We start from the raw sequence: 16,363 nt of genomic DNA, 5'->3' as shown, positions 1-16,363 counted from the left end.
ACAGCCACGTATTAATTTGTATCAAAGGTGTTGGAAACAGTAAGGGGCGCGTTTTTTCCTTTCGCAGGCCCACATTGCTATTTTACTATGGGGGTTTGATTAGTCAGTCATCTTTATTAGGGGCGCTGGTGAGCTTTTTTTTTTTTTTTTTTTTTTTTTAAATAAGTAAAATGTCATTTATAAATAGAAGAAAAATATTTATTCTATATGGTCATTAAAAAGGTACAGTGAACGAGTATCGTAAATAGAGCACATTTACGCAATGTTTAAATAACAGTTTTGTATTTAGTTGTTGCAAACAGCAATAGTATGGACGGTTGAAGACTTTTTTAATTTATACCAACAACCACCCCCACCCCTCCCCCATCCGCACAAGGCGCTATATATATATATATATATATATATATATATATATATATATATATATATATATATATTTTTTACTGTTTCTCCTGTACAGCGAGTGAGCGGGGGCGTGCGAGGCTTGTTTTACAAATTTTGCTTATATTATTAAGGTAATAATGCATTACAATTGGCAATCTCACCGTCTCACCGGGAGACGGGAGATCAAGCTTCTATATCGGGAGTCACCATACAAAATCTGGAGACTTGGTAGGTATGCAGTATATTTAGTCAGGCGTGCCGCTGCGGTGTCGTTTTATTTATTTATAGAACAGTACAATTAAATAAGAATTATTCTCAACATCTCACTTCCTTTAGAGAGCTTTGCTATACGGCCTCGTGGTGTCGCTATGGGCACCTTTAAAAAAAAATAAAACAAAGGGCAGCACAAGGAATTACCTTGTTTTAAGGGAAATGGATAATAATAATAATAATAATAATAATAATAATAATAATAATAATAATAATAATAATCATTTATTTAGGGAACCACACTTTGCATCTTAACCTTACATTTGTAATATAGTGATTGATTTAAAATACTCCTTGAAGTCATAGGGCTGCTTCCGTTATTTTTTATTTTATTTTCATATTTTTGTTTAGTTTACTTTTGTGGGGAGAATGATCGACCATAATTAACATTCTATGATAAGAATACTTTTATGTAAACAATAAATATTTTGTTCAGCATTCATTTCAACATGCTCAGGTTTTAAAGTTGCTTTCATGTATTTGCATTTGTGGCGTATTCATATCGACACAATTTTCTTTTTTTTTTTTATGCTGTTGTTAAGCGGAGGTTATAAAATGACTTTGCTTATCCCGTGTGCAGATGTCCTTCAAATCAAATAGCCAACAAATAAACCCCAAGTATATTCATTCCTCAGTGCAGTTTAAACTGACAGTGACATGTGTTATTTCGTTTGCTTAGTGATAATAAATAAATAAATAAATAAATAATGGCAACCTGGTTTTTACCTCTGTGGCCAGTATACATTCCACAGTATTATTCAGGAAGTCTAAATGACATTCTACAGTTTACCAGCAGATGGTAGTATGGACCTGTTATTATTACCGGTATTACTGTAATTATTTTATTTCTCAGCAGACGCCCTTATCCAGGGTGACTTGCAGTTGTTACAAAATATCACATTACAAAATATCACATTACAGATAAGAGCAGTTATAAAATACAATAAAATCAGTAAGAGCGAATTCAAATGGCAGAAAAAAAGAAAAAAAAAATGCAGTAAATAATTACATTTGAGAGAGTTCGACTAAGAGCAATTAAACTTAAAAATATTTGGTTATAGGAGTAAATTCCATTAAGAGCAAGTAGTGAGTACAATAAATGGATAAGAACGATTTCAAATAAGAGCGATTACAAAACATGAGAATAGGGTAAAATCAAGTACAAAATACAGAAAATATATTTCTGACTGAGAGCAGTAGAATACAGCAAAGCAAATACAAGGTGATGCAAGTACTGATACAATTGGGTGCCATATAGTCCAGTATAGTGGAGAGCTGCAAGGTTTACAGGAGGCGCAGGAAGGTGATCAGGGACTGAGTTGTCATGATATCCATGGGTAGGTCGTTCCACCACTGAGGGGCAAGAGTGGCGAAGGAGCGGGCTGTGGTGGCCGGGGCAGCGGAGAGGGAGGTGGGTACAGCTAATCTGCCGCTGGCAGAGGAGCGGAGAGGGTGTGCGGGGGTGTAGGGAGAAAGGTGAAGACAGCATAGGCAAGTTTTGAATTGGATGCCAGTGGCAATAGAGAGCCAGTGAAGGGAGCGGAGCAGTGGAGTAGCGTGGGAAAAACGAGGAAGGGAAAAGACAAGGCGAGCAGCAGAGTTTTGGATGAGCGGGAGCAGACGGATTGTGGAAGCAGGGAGGCCAGCCTGGAGGGAGATGTAGTAGTGAAGGCGGGACAGTAACAGGGTCTGAACTAGGAGCTGTGCGGAGTAGCCAATGAGGAAAAGGCGAATTCTGCATATGTTACTGGGGAAAAAAAAACGGTCAAGGGTGACACAGAGGTTATTGGTGGATGAGGAGGGAAGGAGGGTGATGGATTCAAGAGGAATAGAGAGAGAGAACAGTGGTGGGGGAGGAAGAGGGGTTGAGAAGAGAGGAAATGAATGGGAGTAGAGCACGGGTTGCAGCCTGTAAAAGGTGAGTAGGGAAGGGGTTCGGAGCACACATGGTGAGTTTGTGGCCCTGGAGCAGGGAGCAAAGATCAGAGTTCGAGAGGGGCAAGAAGGAGGGTGATGAGCAGAGGACAGGCGGTGGATGGAGAAGGAGGCGAGGTATTGACGGATGTCAGTGATTTTGGAGGAGAAGGAGGGGAAGTCATCAGCTAAGATATTGCAAGGTTGGAGAGCGGGGGATAAGGAGGGAGGAGAAGATAGTGAAAAGTTTAGTGTTAGTAGAAGATTGAATGATAGTGGAAGTAGGAGCATTTGGCAGAGGTGAGTGTAGAAGAGAAGGAAGAGAGGATCAAGCGATAGAGATCCAAGATAGCAGGGAGTGTGATTATCTATTTCTTTTCAGCAGAGCACAGTTCGGTACGAGCTGAGTGGAGCACGGAGGAAAGCCAGGGCTGGGGCAGGGAGGGGCGGGCAAGCCGAGAGGTGAGGGAGCAAAGGGAGTTGAGAGAGGAGGTGAGGGAGTCAAAGAGGGTGAAGGTAGCTGAATCTACAGAGTCAATAGAGGGGAGGTGCGAGAGAGCAGCAGAGGAAAACAGAAGTTATGAAAACAGAGGTACGATAACAGGGATTCCAAACTGTTAGATCGGCCAAGCCCCACTTAATTATTTAGATAAATTCAAGTTGATTAAGATAAACTGTATGTACAACACATAGGAGTTGAGACTCAGTAACCTATACATCTGTTTTTATTTATGGTACTGTATTAATAACATAGGCTTAAATACAACAGCCCTACTATAATTGCAAGTAATGTTTAACATGACATTCCTCAATACTTCATATAATATATAAAACAGTTTTTTGTATTCTAGATTATTTGCTATTAATATAAAAACAACCGAAATATATAATTTTTGCTGCTGTAAGTGGTCCAGAGTGACGTAGTGGAAAGCAGGTTTCCAATGCAGAGGTTTCAAGTGATGTAAACAAACTGGACTGTCAGCTAGTACCTGATACATTGGAGTGTCCAGGGGTTTCACAACAAACTCTCAGCACTTAACAGACTGCCAACTAGAAGCCTACCCGTTCCACAGAACAAAATATAAAGACAGGGCAGTATAGTTAGGTAGACGTCAGCTCATCTAGTTTTAACAGATCGTTACCAGGACACTAAAGAATATTCTTTTTGTGTGTAAAACAAAACATCATTAAGGGACACTGCACCTTTAAAAAATATGTGCAAATACAGTATGAGGCCCAGCTAACTATTTCCTTGTATGTCACATGCAGCTTGATATGTAAATGATATCAGACTGCCCAGCCTTTGACTGTATTATGAGGTTAAAAAAATAGTGAATATTACCACCAAGATCTGTTATAGCTCAGGAAACAAAACAGAAAGGTGTCATACTGATAACATTTTACAGGAAACACAAACAGTAAACCCATTTTTTTTTTGTTTTTATGACAGATATTTCTTCATAGGCAAAACCCTGTTTTTAAACCATAATAGGGCACTACTATGGGCTGAAACCAAACCTTTGAACAGCACACATATTAAATGAGATCATTATCATTATGTTTTGATACCATACAAATATAACTAGCATTGAAATAATATAGTAAACCTGATAAGCATTGCAGTAGATAAGAATTTTGAACGACAAAACAATAAAACCATGCAGTTTTGCCTCACCTGAACCTGTCTAACTGCATTCTAGTTCTATCCATTAAGGAACTGCCCCTTCACGGTGGCATCAACATATACATTTAACATGTTGAGGAAGACATTTAAACTGCCCTACTTGTCATTAGCATTGCTTTAACACCATGGAGCAGTGCTTTCTATCACATTGGTTCACAGCATGTCTGCTCTGGACCATATTTAACAGAAAATATATAACTCTGTCGCATTCACCTGCCCTGCAGTTTCAGTCAAGCATTTGTTAATGGGATTCTTATTAAAAAAATAATTCCTTAATTCTTTCTCTTGTCCACTTCCATTTATTATATAGATTTTGCATGTGCAGTTTTAAAAGTTGTGTGTTCTTGCATTTTCATATTAAAGTGGTGTCTGGTATTATTGTTTGCAAGCCTTACTTTCAGGCAGTCAGTTATAATTGCACTAGCATAAAGGGAGTTTAATACAGTGGGTATAGAATCAACGTGGAATAGAGGGCTGCCTGGTGCCTTCGAAACTTTCCAAATTGAAGAAAGGAGATTAGAATTGAAAAGTTCAACTGCCCAGGGAAAACTAGTACTCAAGCTAATGAAAAAGTTTTTAAAACTCACCTTACAATGTTTCACTTACAGGTACCTAGTAGCCCCTCCTGTAAAAAGCACTAAGAGTATGGTTCGAATCCACCTCGTAAGGTGTTGCCAATCTTGACTGAGGAACCACAGAGGGACCACGTTGGGCTTAGTGCTCCTGAGAGATAGAGAGTAAAATCAGCTGGGGATGGCTCACCTTCTCACACTTCATCAACCCCTATGGGTCAGGCAGAGTCATCCCTGGCTGGGCCCTTGTCTCCAGAGTTCTGTAGCTTGGTGACATTTGTTGCTTCAGTTCTGCAGGTGAAACGAGGTGATTGGCTTGACAGCTGCAATGGAGGCTGCTGGTAGATTTTCAGGGCTCCTGATCATTAAGTAGGTTGCAGAGCTATTCAAACTGGGTAGAAAAATGTAGTTAAAAAGATTGCAAATTAAATAATTAGCGGTGAACACATTTAAACTTCAGTTATGCATTTGAAAAGGCATTTGATTAAAAATGCAAGTAGTGAGAAAGATTCAAATATCATGATGTTTGAATACTAGATATGTGTGTGTTTGTGTGTTTGTGTGTGTGTGTGTGTGTGTGTGTGTGTGTGTGTGTGTGTGTGTATGCAGGTATGTAAGTTTATATGTATATTGTTTGAATTGTATCATCATTATTATTTGCATAGCCTTCACTGATAAACTAAGCAGGAAGGACCCGCTTTCACTTATAACTCATTCGCCAGCAAACACAACACAATGCAGTGTCCAGTGCATTTAGGATAGATCTGTGTATCTGGTGAATTACAAGGAACTGGGGATGATGTAAGTGCATGGATTGAAGGCGTCCTTTTGCACTGTAAGAGCAGGGAACCTGTTTTTCTTGTCTTCACAGTGCAGAAAGTTTAAGCAAACAAGGATATCTCAGAAAATAGAGAGAAGGTGCTTCAGACGGTTTTGTGCTGCATCACATATGATGATGAAGGTAATGTGAATTATATTAGTTCTATTATTACAGACACAATCTACAATATAGTGCAAACAAACCAAAGCCATGCCAAGTGCAGTAAATGGGTTTTTATAAAGCAAGTAGAGTTGGTTTTGTTTTGTTTTTTTCTGAAGTGGAACGCCTGTGCTTAAAAGGGATAGTCGACCAGATTTATTAAGCTTTCCATACTGTGCTGTTTCTTTAGGACCTTTTAGGTATTGTGTTAAAACTTAGAACACTGTATTAATGTAAGGCTCCTACAACACATAGCTACTGCTTACTAGTGAATATTTTTCCTTAGAAATGTTCATTACAGCAAAATCTAAATGAAAGGTAAAGATAAATGTTACAAGTAAACTATATAACATTTAACTAATTTAAACACTCAGATCCATTAAAAGCAATTAAAAAGCCAGGGCCCTTCGATCAGCCAAGCCAGTAAATGTATTCCCTTTGAAAATGCCACACTTCTTTCAAAATAAACTACCTTACCTTAGTCAATAGGAATTAGACGAGGAACTGGATTTAGCAACCACAGAGCATTAGCAATGCCTGATTAAACACACACCTGACTCCAGCACTGCAAGCATAATCAGGAGCTTACAAAACTTTGAGCTCAGATCTGAACTACTGCAAAGCCATGAATATTTGCGAGGCTCTTTGCGAAAAGAAAAAAAGAAAAAACCACAAACTTTTTTGTCACGAAAACAAATTCCACTAACCATACATACTTCATATATTGCAACAGGCTGTCAGCTTTTCTGGAGCAAAATGTGTTTTATGGGTGTGATTTGCCAAATATTTTGGTGGTAAATATTTGTGGATTTACAGTATCTGGGTAGGTTTATCAACTACAGACATTTTAATACATAAAACTGAATGATTAATTTGGCTAGAAATGTGACCCGTGCATGGGATCATTATGCTTTGTAGAGGAGCCATTAGGGTATGCCAAGCTAAAACAGAAAAAAAGTGTATAGGGTGAATGAGTTAACAGACAACTTTGCAACAAGCCTGCATCTAGTGTACACACTGAACAGGAATATGAATGACATGAAAAAGGGATCATTCTTTATTTTTAGGGGTGCATTTTTGCTTTACATACAGGCTAGATGAAGCAAACTAGAAGGTGCTGGAGCATACTAATATAAAGACACCTTGCTGATCTAGCCAAATTACATGTACTGTATCTACTGTATGGCAGGGAAATAAACTGAAGTGCCCAACATACTCTTTGTTAAAGGACAGTATTTTATAAATTGCAATACAAACCACTCAGAATGATTGCACATAAGGGTAGAGCAAACAATTAACGCAAAGCTACTTTAAAGATTTTGGACAAACATTGTTTTAGAGGTGAAAGCATCCTACCTAAGGGTTGAAAAATCCATATTGCAACACACTACAGACTACACAACACACGCTACAGACTGACAACAATATAGGACTGCAGTATTATGCTGTCACAACTGTATTAGAGCACTGCTAATGTCACAGCCGTATTATTTTTCACACTGACATATTCCTTTTCTCGTCAGCAGTGAACGCAACACAAAATTAAATGGAAAGAAGATACATTACCAGGGTGATAACCGAGGAATGGAGATACTTCAAATCTAACCAATCCTCGTATTCCATGTCCACAGTAAGAAGTAGTGGATTTGATTTATGTTATATGTTGAACACCTTTCAGTGATAATATCCTTTTTTGGTCTTTGTACTGACAATTAGACCTGCCTCAATGACTGTTAATAATCATTTATAAATATTTTGTACTGTGTTCAATATGTTCTGTGTTACTCTTTTCCTTTATTCAGGCAGTTTCCTTAACAAGCTTAAATGAATACTCCAATCTTTGTCCTACAGGTCTGGTTTCTTCAACCCTGATTTGCACTAATTAAGGACTACCTTACCCAATGTAATAGTAGGTACTGCAAGATTAACAGCATTAGTGTGACTCAAGAGCTGTAAAATCAACCATGTGTTAATTTTAATTTATATATGAAATATTACAGTTGGAAAATAATCCATGTCTAGTTTACCGTTATCAATAATTGTTTTTTTTTTTTTTTAACCAGAAAAGCCAATTGATTCATATTATTGGTGCAACACTGCAATATGTTATATTTTTCCTCCTTAGACTTGAGGATATACTTTAGTGCTTGTAACTAAGTGATTATACCAGGGAATAGTCATAGATTCCAGAATGTTTTTGGCAGCAGTGAAAACTTGTCCTTAATCTCTGCAAATGCCCTCAGTGACAGTATCTTTGCAGTTAGAAGTCAATGTCACTAGTCAATCAGCACATCACCTTATATTTCAAGTATAATCCATTATTGCGTTTGCCGCAGGCAAAACATCAATCAAAAACAAAGCAAGTTCTTGAAAATAAATACAAATCTCTTAACATATATATTCATTTTCTTTTTATTTAAAAATAGATCCATTTTTTTGATCAGAAATGTGTTCATTATTCTTCATTAGATGAACCAAATTCATAACAGAATTTATCTTAGAATACAAGCGCACATACAAGGTACACACTTCAATTAAGAAACCACACACTCAATTATCACAAACCTCAGCGGCTAAATCATATAAATTAAGATAGTAATTACCTTCAAGTGATCATAGTGAATGAGTTTTAGAGGACAATTCACTGTTTGAGTCTTTTCATTTTTTAAATGTTTGATACAGACATCTAATAAATGAGAAATACAGTAATTAGCATCATACAAAGGCATCAAAAAAAGGTTTAAAATCCAGTTAATCATTTAATCCTTTTGGTTTTAAAGTTTCTAAAGTATGAATCCAAAATGTTTCTGTTTTAAGCAATTTCAAATCAAGGTCACCTCCTCTTAAGACATTGACTTTCTCTATTCCAATAAATTGCAAAGGGGAGACTGGATGCGCATATAGAGTAAAGTCATAGCTACCGGATAATTAAGACCTTAGAACTTTTAAGACTCAAACAATGACGTCCTCTAAACCTAAAAAATATCTGTTAAGAGATTTATATATTTAAGTGGATAATTAGGGCATTCCCCTATGTCCCTGAAAGTATATACAAATGTATTGAACTCTGAAATGTTTGTTTGTTAGTTGTCTTGAAAAAGGCCAAGGCCAAAACATCGACAAAAGACTTTGTTTTGGGTCACATTGGGTCTTGGTGATTTGGATTTTAATAATAAAGTATTTGTATTTATTTTCAAAAACTTTTTGCATTTCTTTTGCACTGTTTTGTTTTTGAGTTATAAGCCCATGAAAATATTAAAAATGTTCTTTGTATACATTGCAATTGTATATTTTTTGGCAGTGCTGGCCTATTGCTAGAGATTAGAGACCATTTTGTTAACCAATAAGGTTCACGTTGAATTGAGAATGTAATATCAGATATTGATCCAGTGCATGTTGTTTGTTCTGTTTCAAGTGTTACTAAACGTGTTCCTTTCTCAGCTTTTTATTTTGAACAGGGATATGAGGTCACCCACTTCCTTCCAACTTTCCTTCGCAAGTCTACGAATGCCTTTCTCAGATAGCGTCAAATACACTCTATTGGGCATCTCGGTCTTTCTGTTTGCAATTGCAACGCTCATACTAACATGGCAGTTGTATCAATACTGCAAGCGCAAACCAAAACCCAGTGGAAAAGGTACACTGATTTACTGTTGATTCAAATACTGATTCTTAACCAGCTGAGGACAGGCTCGAGTTTACAGGGGTGACCCGGGGAACAGAATGTAGCCACTTCTAAATTATTACCACGTACTAGATTTATCCAAGACAACCAAGCCAGACCCACCAATAGCAGGAACAATGGAGGACAGTTGAGACACTAGTTTAACTGTACTGTAAAATATCTATACATATGTTATTAAAGGTATTGACGATTATTAACAAGACATTACAGTTTATTGCAATAACATTTATTAACATGATAATGTTGACATTGTTTTTTTTTTTCTAAATGCCTTAGTTGCATATCCTTATAACCTTGTATTGCTAGCATGTTATAAGTAACTGAAGGTAACCATGGTGTCTATACTGCATGTCTATAATATATGCGTTTTTTGTATTTATTTTATACTTTTAGTAAAGAGCTATCAAAGTGTGGATGACAAACAGGCAGGGAATATTATTTTTGAAGCAGCGGATAAAGATTCAGATATTCAGAAGCATGATTACAAGGTAAGGGTTTTTCTTTATGGCATGTCATATTGATCTGCTGTTATTAATCGTTATTTCTCTTTCTGTGTGGCATGAGTTACACAGCTCTTCTTTGGAACGCACACAACACCCACACCGGATACCTTTCCCCAAATGTTTATGTTTCAACAATCCTAAATGGAGGCGACGCCTCCAGAGAATGTGGCCCACTTGAGCTGGAAATATTTCGGTTTTACAGCCTAAATGTGAAGACCTTGTTCTCTTTTCCCTAATCATTCCTGTGTTACAGATAATTGGACCACACCTGAGCCCACATAGTTTCCTGTGTGCAACGGTAGGGTCCTATTGCCTGTTGCAGGAAAAATGTACAGGTCAAAAAGATCAACACCAAAGCACTTGTGGTTATTGCCTGTTTAATGAGACAATAATAATTCTACTGCAGGTTCAAAAACTCGAAGATGAAATCAAAAAATTGAGCAGATGCCTTTCAGCAACTTCGTCGATTAGTGAGCAAGACAGCGCTGACTTTCAGAGCATCACAGAGGCGGACGCTCAGGTGAACATCCACGGGAAGCTCAGATTCTCCGTGTCCTATGATAGAGAGCAGTCCCAGTTTGCCCTGACAGTCCTGGACGCTACAGGTCTCCCGGTCCGAGACTTCAACCAAAGCGTTGACCCCTTCGTCAAGGTAAAGCTGCTGTCCGGACCGCTATCCGAGAAGTCTAATCTCCAGTGTGTCCTTCAGGAGTGGGAAACCAAGATAGTGAAAAACAGCAGGAACCCTGTCTTTGGAAGCCAGTTCTCCTGCCCACTGACCGAGAAAGAACTGAAGACGATTACTGTCAAATTAGAGGTAACCTTTATGGACATTGTGTGTTGTCACTGTACAGACACACAGTGAATCTCCTTTTTTTTTTAACAGGGTGCAGGAAACGCTTATGTGTATATACTGCAAATAAACTTAGATTTTGGTAGTGGTGGAAAAAATAAATACCCATTTATATTGTGATTAATTTATTCCTTAAACAAACCTAGTGTACAGTTTACACTTTATGCTTAACTAGCTCATGTATTTACTTTTGTTTTATCACTATACTAACTTTAATTTCCTTGTTATAAAAGTAAAGGAAAATTACTTATAGGCCAAGTTTATAGGAATGTTATCCTTCCATCTTCCCCTAGTGGTTATTCAGTTAGCATGCAGGACATTTTTATTATAAAAAAAAAAAGCACAGTTGAGCGAGCTACAGTACAAATGGTTCCCATATTCATAGTATTAAGATAACAAGTTTACCATTAGAGCTCTGCATGGTGAAATTGTGGTGTATCCTTCGCCATGTTTAATCTGTCACGCTTGCTTGAACTTCACTGAAATATGTTTTTACCATACAGTAAGCTTTCAAAATGATTTAGTAAGAGCTGTAACTGTTTGCAACAGGTCAGAGACTTCGACAGATTCTCAAGACACAGTGCTCTTGGAGAAGTGAGGACGTGCTTGAACAATTTAAACCTGTTATCACATCCGGTCGAGATTTCGGAAGAACTACAGAAGTTAAACAAGGTGTGTTTAATAACTGTGTTTATCAAAGTGATGTTATATGGAAAAGGGAACACTCATTTCACAAAAAAATTTATGGCAGAATATAGAATTTTAAACCAACTTTTTATTTTAGATTTTAGCTTTTAGCTTCCCTTTATTAAGGGTTATTGTAGTGCAGACCTCTCAAGACTTTCTCACTCCCTCTGTTTACACACCAAGGGCATGGAATTGGTGAAATACATGTACAATAATCTATCAAAGTGGCTGTGCGATTCAACATGAGAATGATATATCAATGTATCTTTGTGCGTGCAGTAGTTCCAGAAAATGTACTGGCCATACACATGACTCATCAGCACATCATTCTTGGTGCCATGTGATCTGCAGTTCCCTTGAAGTAGAGCAGATTTGTTGAACAGCGCCCCCAGCTGTGCAGCAAGGGGTTTCAGATTAGAAGGAAGAATGCAGCCAAGACACATCCTATTCAACTGACATTCCTTGTATTAACAAGACTCAACCCTGCTCTGAGATCGGAGAACATAACATACGAAATTGTGGTTTTAGAGCTTTAACTTCATCTCACCGACAAGGAACAGGACAGAATCCATAACGGCAGTGTATCACACAGCAAAGGTTATAAGAACCCCCGCTTACATACACACACACACACACACTCATCCACATGCATATTTTTTTGTATTGTCCCTTTACCGTTTCATGGTGTTTGCATTCAGTCTTGGTGGTCTATGGCAATGACAATGACTGTGTTTTAAATAATTTTTAAAGGGTTTTGAGTCCAGGAGCTGCTCTTATGCTCTAGTTGCTTGCCATAGATTACATAGGCTTGATCAGCCATTGTGTCTTATATTAGTAAGTGCCTGCACAGAACAACAGGAAACTTGATCCAAAGTGGAAGATGGCTGGATGGAACAGGCCCTTTTTTCTATTACATATATCTATGGCAGGCAGATAGAACTGAAGAGCAGCTCTTGAACTCTGATGAAAGAACCTTCACAAAGACTTCATCAACAAATTTAAAACAAAAAACACAGCATTTGAGTAACTGCAATAAGACCCGCTCAGAATGATAGCAGGTAATTTCTTCATTTTATTCCTGGTCAACTTTTATGCTTATAGAATGGACTAATACCATAATCACACTACCTAAATTATGCATGATCATCACATATCGAACACATACATTTGAATCAAGTAAATGTGGTTGCAACATGTGTTTATAGTGCATTATTTAGGTAATGTGGAAGAACATCTTTAGTTTCTTGGTGAAAATGTTTGTATTAGAATGCATCCTATGTCATACTACTTTGAAAGATCCTTATGAAAAAATGAATGCATCTTATTAATCCCTCCCAGGACATCCATGTAAATTTTAATCTTAAATTTTTTTGTATTAGATCCTCAATAAAATAACTGTTTTTCTTCAGTAGATTTCAAACATATGTCTTTCCCTATTTTCTTTTGATAACTAAAACACGTCATCATGACCTGAACACAAAAGGCCACCAATAACAGTATTTTGTTTTAATTACAGGACTTGGTTGGAGAAATACTTCTGTCTCTAAAATATCTTCCTACTGCCCAGAGAATAGAAGTGGGGCTCCTAAAGATTAAAACAGCTTCACTGACCAGCAATCAAGATAAAGGTATAATATTTGTAATATATCAGGTTTTGAGTACAGTAGCCATTATTCTGAGGTAGATCTGAGCTGTAGAACTGTCAGAGTTGCAGTATCTTTAAACTCTCACTCTCACATTTGCGTAGTTTAAAACAACAACTAACGATCCAATACAGAAGCAGTATTTATTTTTTTTCTACAGAAACATTTCTTCAGTTCATAACAGCATGAATACTCTATATCCTCCTCAGTAGGCATTCATGGGAGATCAGGGTACTAAAGCTTAATTACAGCCCAGCCTTACTCAGTAGTGAGCCAGAGCAGAAGGTTATTTGGGAAATTTAAGCCGAGGGTGACATTATTGCTTGGCGGTGAAGATGTTGAAAAGCTTGTCTCATTTCATTGAGACCTCATTGAAACAAGAGGGTGCATCTAAATTGGAATATTCTTGTGTGTAAAATATAAACACTTGAAGGCATTGATAAAGACTTATTTTAACACATTGCAAATTCATTTACTAGTTTCTTTAAAGTAATTCCAGCTACCAGATAATTCCGTAATTCTTTATAATTTGCACTTTCATAAGCTATATAGGTCTCAAGCGTGCAGTTTCGAAAGAAGCACATATGGCAAACAATTTTATTTTAAAATGTGATTTCTAGTTTATGTTAAAGAAAGTTCTCAGTTTCTATATCTTATTCTCAAGATAACTGTTACACTTGCATTTCCTGGGTCATTTATTTTTAACATAAAAATCCATGTATTTCAACAGGTACAAATAGAATGATTTTGGTTTTGTCTAAATGTGAATGAACCAAATACAGGGCTGGCAATGAACTTTGGAAAAAAGTAATACTTTGTTTTTTTATTATTTTTTAATTTTTTTTAATTTCAGCTTTATATGCAAGAGTCACCATATTCTGCAACCAGTGTAGGTTGAAGCAGCAGAAAACCACTCTGAAGCCTAAGTGGGGAATTACTGTATTCAATGAGGTCCTGACATTTTCACTGCTAGACTCTAACATAAGGGAGTGTGTGATTGCTGTTTCTGTTTATGAAACTATCGTCCATCAAAAAAATAGCAAGCGCCTGATTGGACAAGCTATCCTGGGGAAAAGGAAGGCCGGTGAAGATGAGCACTGGTGTCTGATGATGCAATCCCTACGCCAGCCAATCGCAAAGTGGCATTCTCTTGTAATCTAAAAGTGTGGTTTCTTTGGTTGCCAGCTATGGTGCAAAACTATTTTTGAGAACCTCCCGCCACAACACTGTCAATTGAGTGTTGGCCAGCATAGTTGGTTCCCATTGCAGATCAGATGGGGGTCGGGGCAATTCGAGCAGATGTATGCACCTGCCAACCAAGCATCCACTATCAGGTCTCCTGTCAAGGTCTGTCAGATCTGTTGTCTTGCCCATCATGACTGAAACTGACTTGAAACAGGGACTTGCAGCCTTTATATATTAGAGAATAATTGTCTGGGATTACAGCCTGTTTTTTGGGTTTTTTTTTTTTTAAAAAGAAGCAGAACAACTGGCTAACTGACATATTTTCCTTTCTAAAAACATTCTGGTTTATTTTTATAATACAAACTATCTATTGGGTCAGTCTTGTTGGTTAGATTTGAGGAAATACAATAAATATATTTTTCTTTAGTTCATCCTTTAATGTCTGGATATATGTGGTATTTGAAAGACTAGGGTAAGAGTTAAAAACACATTGTGGAATTGAATGAAATGGAAGAGCCCTGAAATAATAAAGGACCTGTTTGGTACAATATTCTATAAATTAAATGGATTGCAAGATCTAAGTTTGTTTACTGATTTTGAAAACAACAGCGCTAGGCCATTAATGGGAGGCAATTGTGCACTTCTGTGCCGAGTCCACTGGAGAGAGTCAGAGTGATTCATACTGCCCTGTAGTGTGAGGAGAGGAGATACGTTTCACTTCATTGTCTACAACAGACAATAAAGTGTTAATTTCCCCCTCAAGAGACTTTCCAAGGGGCCATTTAGAATTCTTCCTGAGAGGAATTTATATGGAAGATAAAAGCAATTCACTTTGATTTGATGTACTTTTTCCCTTTGTGGAAAGTTTCACAATAACATATATATATATAGTTTAAATTGCTGCAAATGTGTATTAAGGCTGTATGCATGAAACTTTTATTCACAGGTTATTTTAAAGCCTGTGTTGATAAATACATTTGGGTTTGGTATTCAAGAGTAGTTCATGAGTGTTTCTAAACAGAATAGAGAGTGTTTTGAAACATAAGAATAATTTCAGAATGATTGTGAATATTGTCACTTTATTTCCTAATGAGCAGTGCATTGTTCTAGTGAACCTCATGCCCTTATTAAATAGCCCATAGTACAGTGCAGTTTATGCAAAGAAAAAATAGTGTGGTGATAAGAATTGATATTTCTTATCACTTATCATGTTTGTTCTTGGCGTAACTTTCACACAGGTTTGTGCAAGTATTCATTTGGGGCAAAAGCCTAACTCATGGCTATTATACAAAAATGTTCAAATTATTGTTCGATCTCTTGCCTGTAAAACGCTGTACAGTATATGAAAATTGTGATTGGTTATTGTAACCTTATAGAAAAACTTGAAAAATACTGCTCAAATACCACAATACCATGCAGCAATCTATTGCCATGAGCAAACCATCAGCTACATAATGGATTCAGGACAAATATTGCTCAGTGCTCCTGGTACTAATATGGTGCATGGTTCTGTAATGGATTGTCATTGTGTATTGGATCTTACCATTGTGATACTCTTGATATGTCCAAGTAACATGTCACCATCATGGTACAGTACCCATACTATTGTTACTGCCATTTACTACCATTGCCATGCACTGCCATTGAAAATTATTTAGAAAGATTTTGACATGTAACATCTGACATCCCATTAAATCTCATTGCTTCAGTAACCAATTAGTTATCTGTCTCTTTTTCATCTGGTTTAAAATGGTTCAAAGTGGCATCGCTGCAATGTAGATAAGGTTCTGATCAAACCTGAACCATTCCGAATCCTAACCCAACTTCAAACCCAACATGGACTCGCTATAAAGATAACATCCCCGTGGAGCAGGGCAAGGGGCTGACCGGTCTCCCTCAGCTGGCTGTTTTATCCTTTGAGAACAGCAGAAAAGTACTGATCAGCTACTTGGAATGTAGTATTGTTTCTAAAGGTCACCTGATTTCTTTTGTAAACCTGCTTCA

The 16,363-nt window shown here is 37.2% G+C and overlaps 1 protein-coding gene across 3 annotated transcripts; it reads left to right on the top strand.

Moving 5' to 3' along the window:
• Positions 1-5,644: 5,644 nt before the first annotated feature.
• Positions 5,645-16,363, top strand: LOC121294396 (synaptotagmin-6-like). 3 transcript variants are annotated; one of them, XM_041218036.1, is made up of 9 exons: positions 5,645-5,785; positions 7,330-7,433; positions 7,655-7,712; positions 9,245-9,440; positions 9,882-9,976; positions 10,398-10,808; positions 11,394-11,516; positions 13,048-13,159; positions 14,028-16,363. In XM_041218036.1, exons 4-9 carry the CDS (start codon positions 9,266-9,268, stop codon positions 14,333-14,335), a joined length of 1,224 nt encoding a protein of 407 aa, XP_041073970.1. In that variant the 5' UTR covers positions 5,645-5,785; positions 7,330-7,433; positions 7,655-7,712; positions 9,245-9,265; the 3' UTR covers positions 14,336-16,363. The 3 variants fall into 3 exon arrangements, with proteins under 3 accessions (XP_041073970.1, XP_041073971.1, XP_041073972.1); XM_041218037.1 differs by having other exon boundaries at positions 7,655-7,716; XM_041218038.1 differs by having other exon boundaries at positions 7,327-7,433.

This window comes from Polyodon spathula, chromosome 19 (assembly GCF_017654505.1).
Source record: "Polyodon spathula isolate WHYD16114869_AA chromosome 19, ASM1765450v1, whole genome shotgun sequence".
NCBI classification, from domain to species: Eukaryota; Metazoa; Chordata; class Actinopteri; order Acipenseriformes; family Polyodontidae; genus Polyodon; species Polyodon spathula.
The sequence above is the reverse complement of the archived record's forward strand: the minus strand, read 5'-3'. Positions and strand labels throughout refer to the sequence as shown.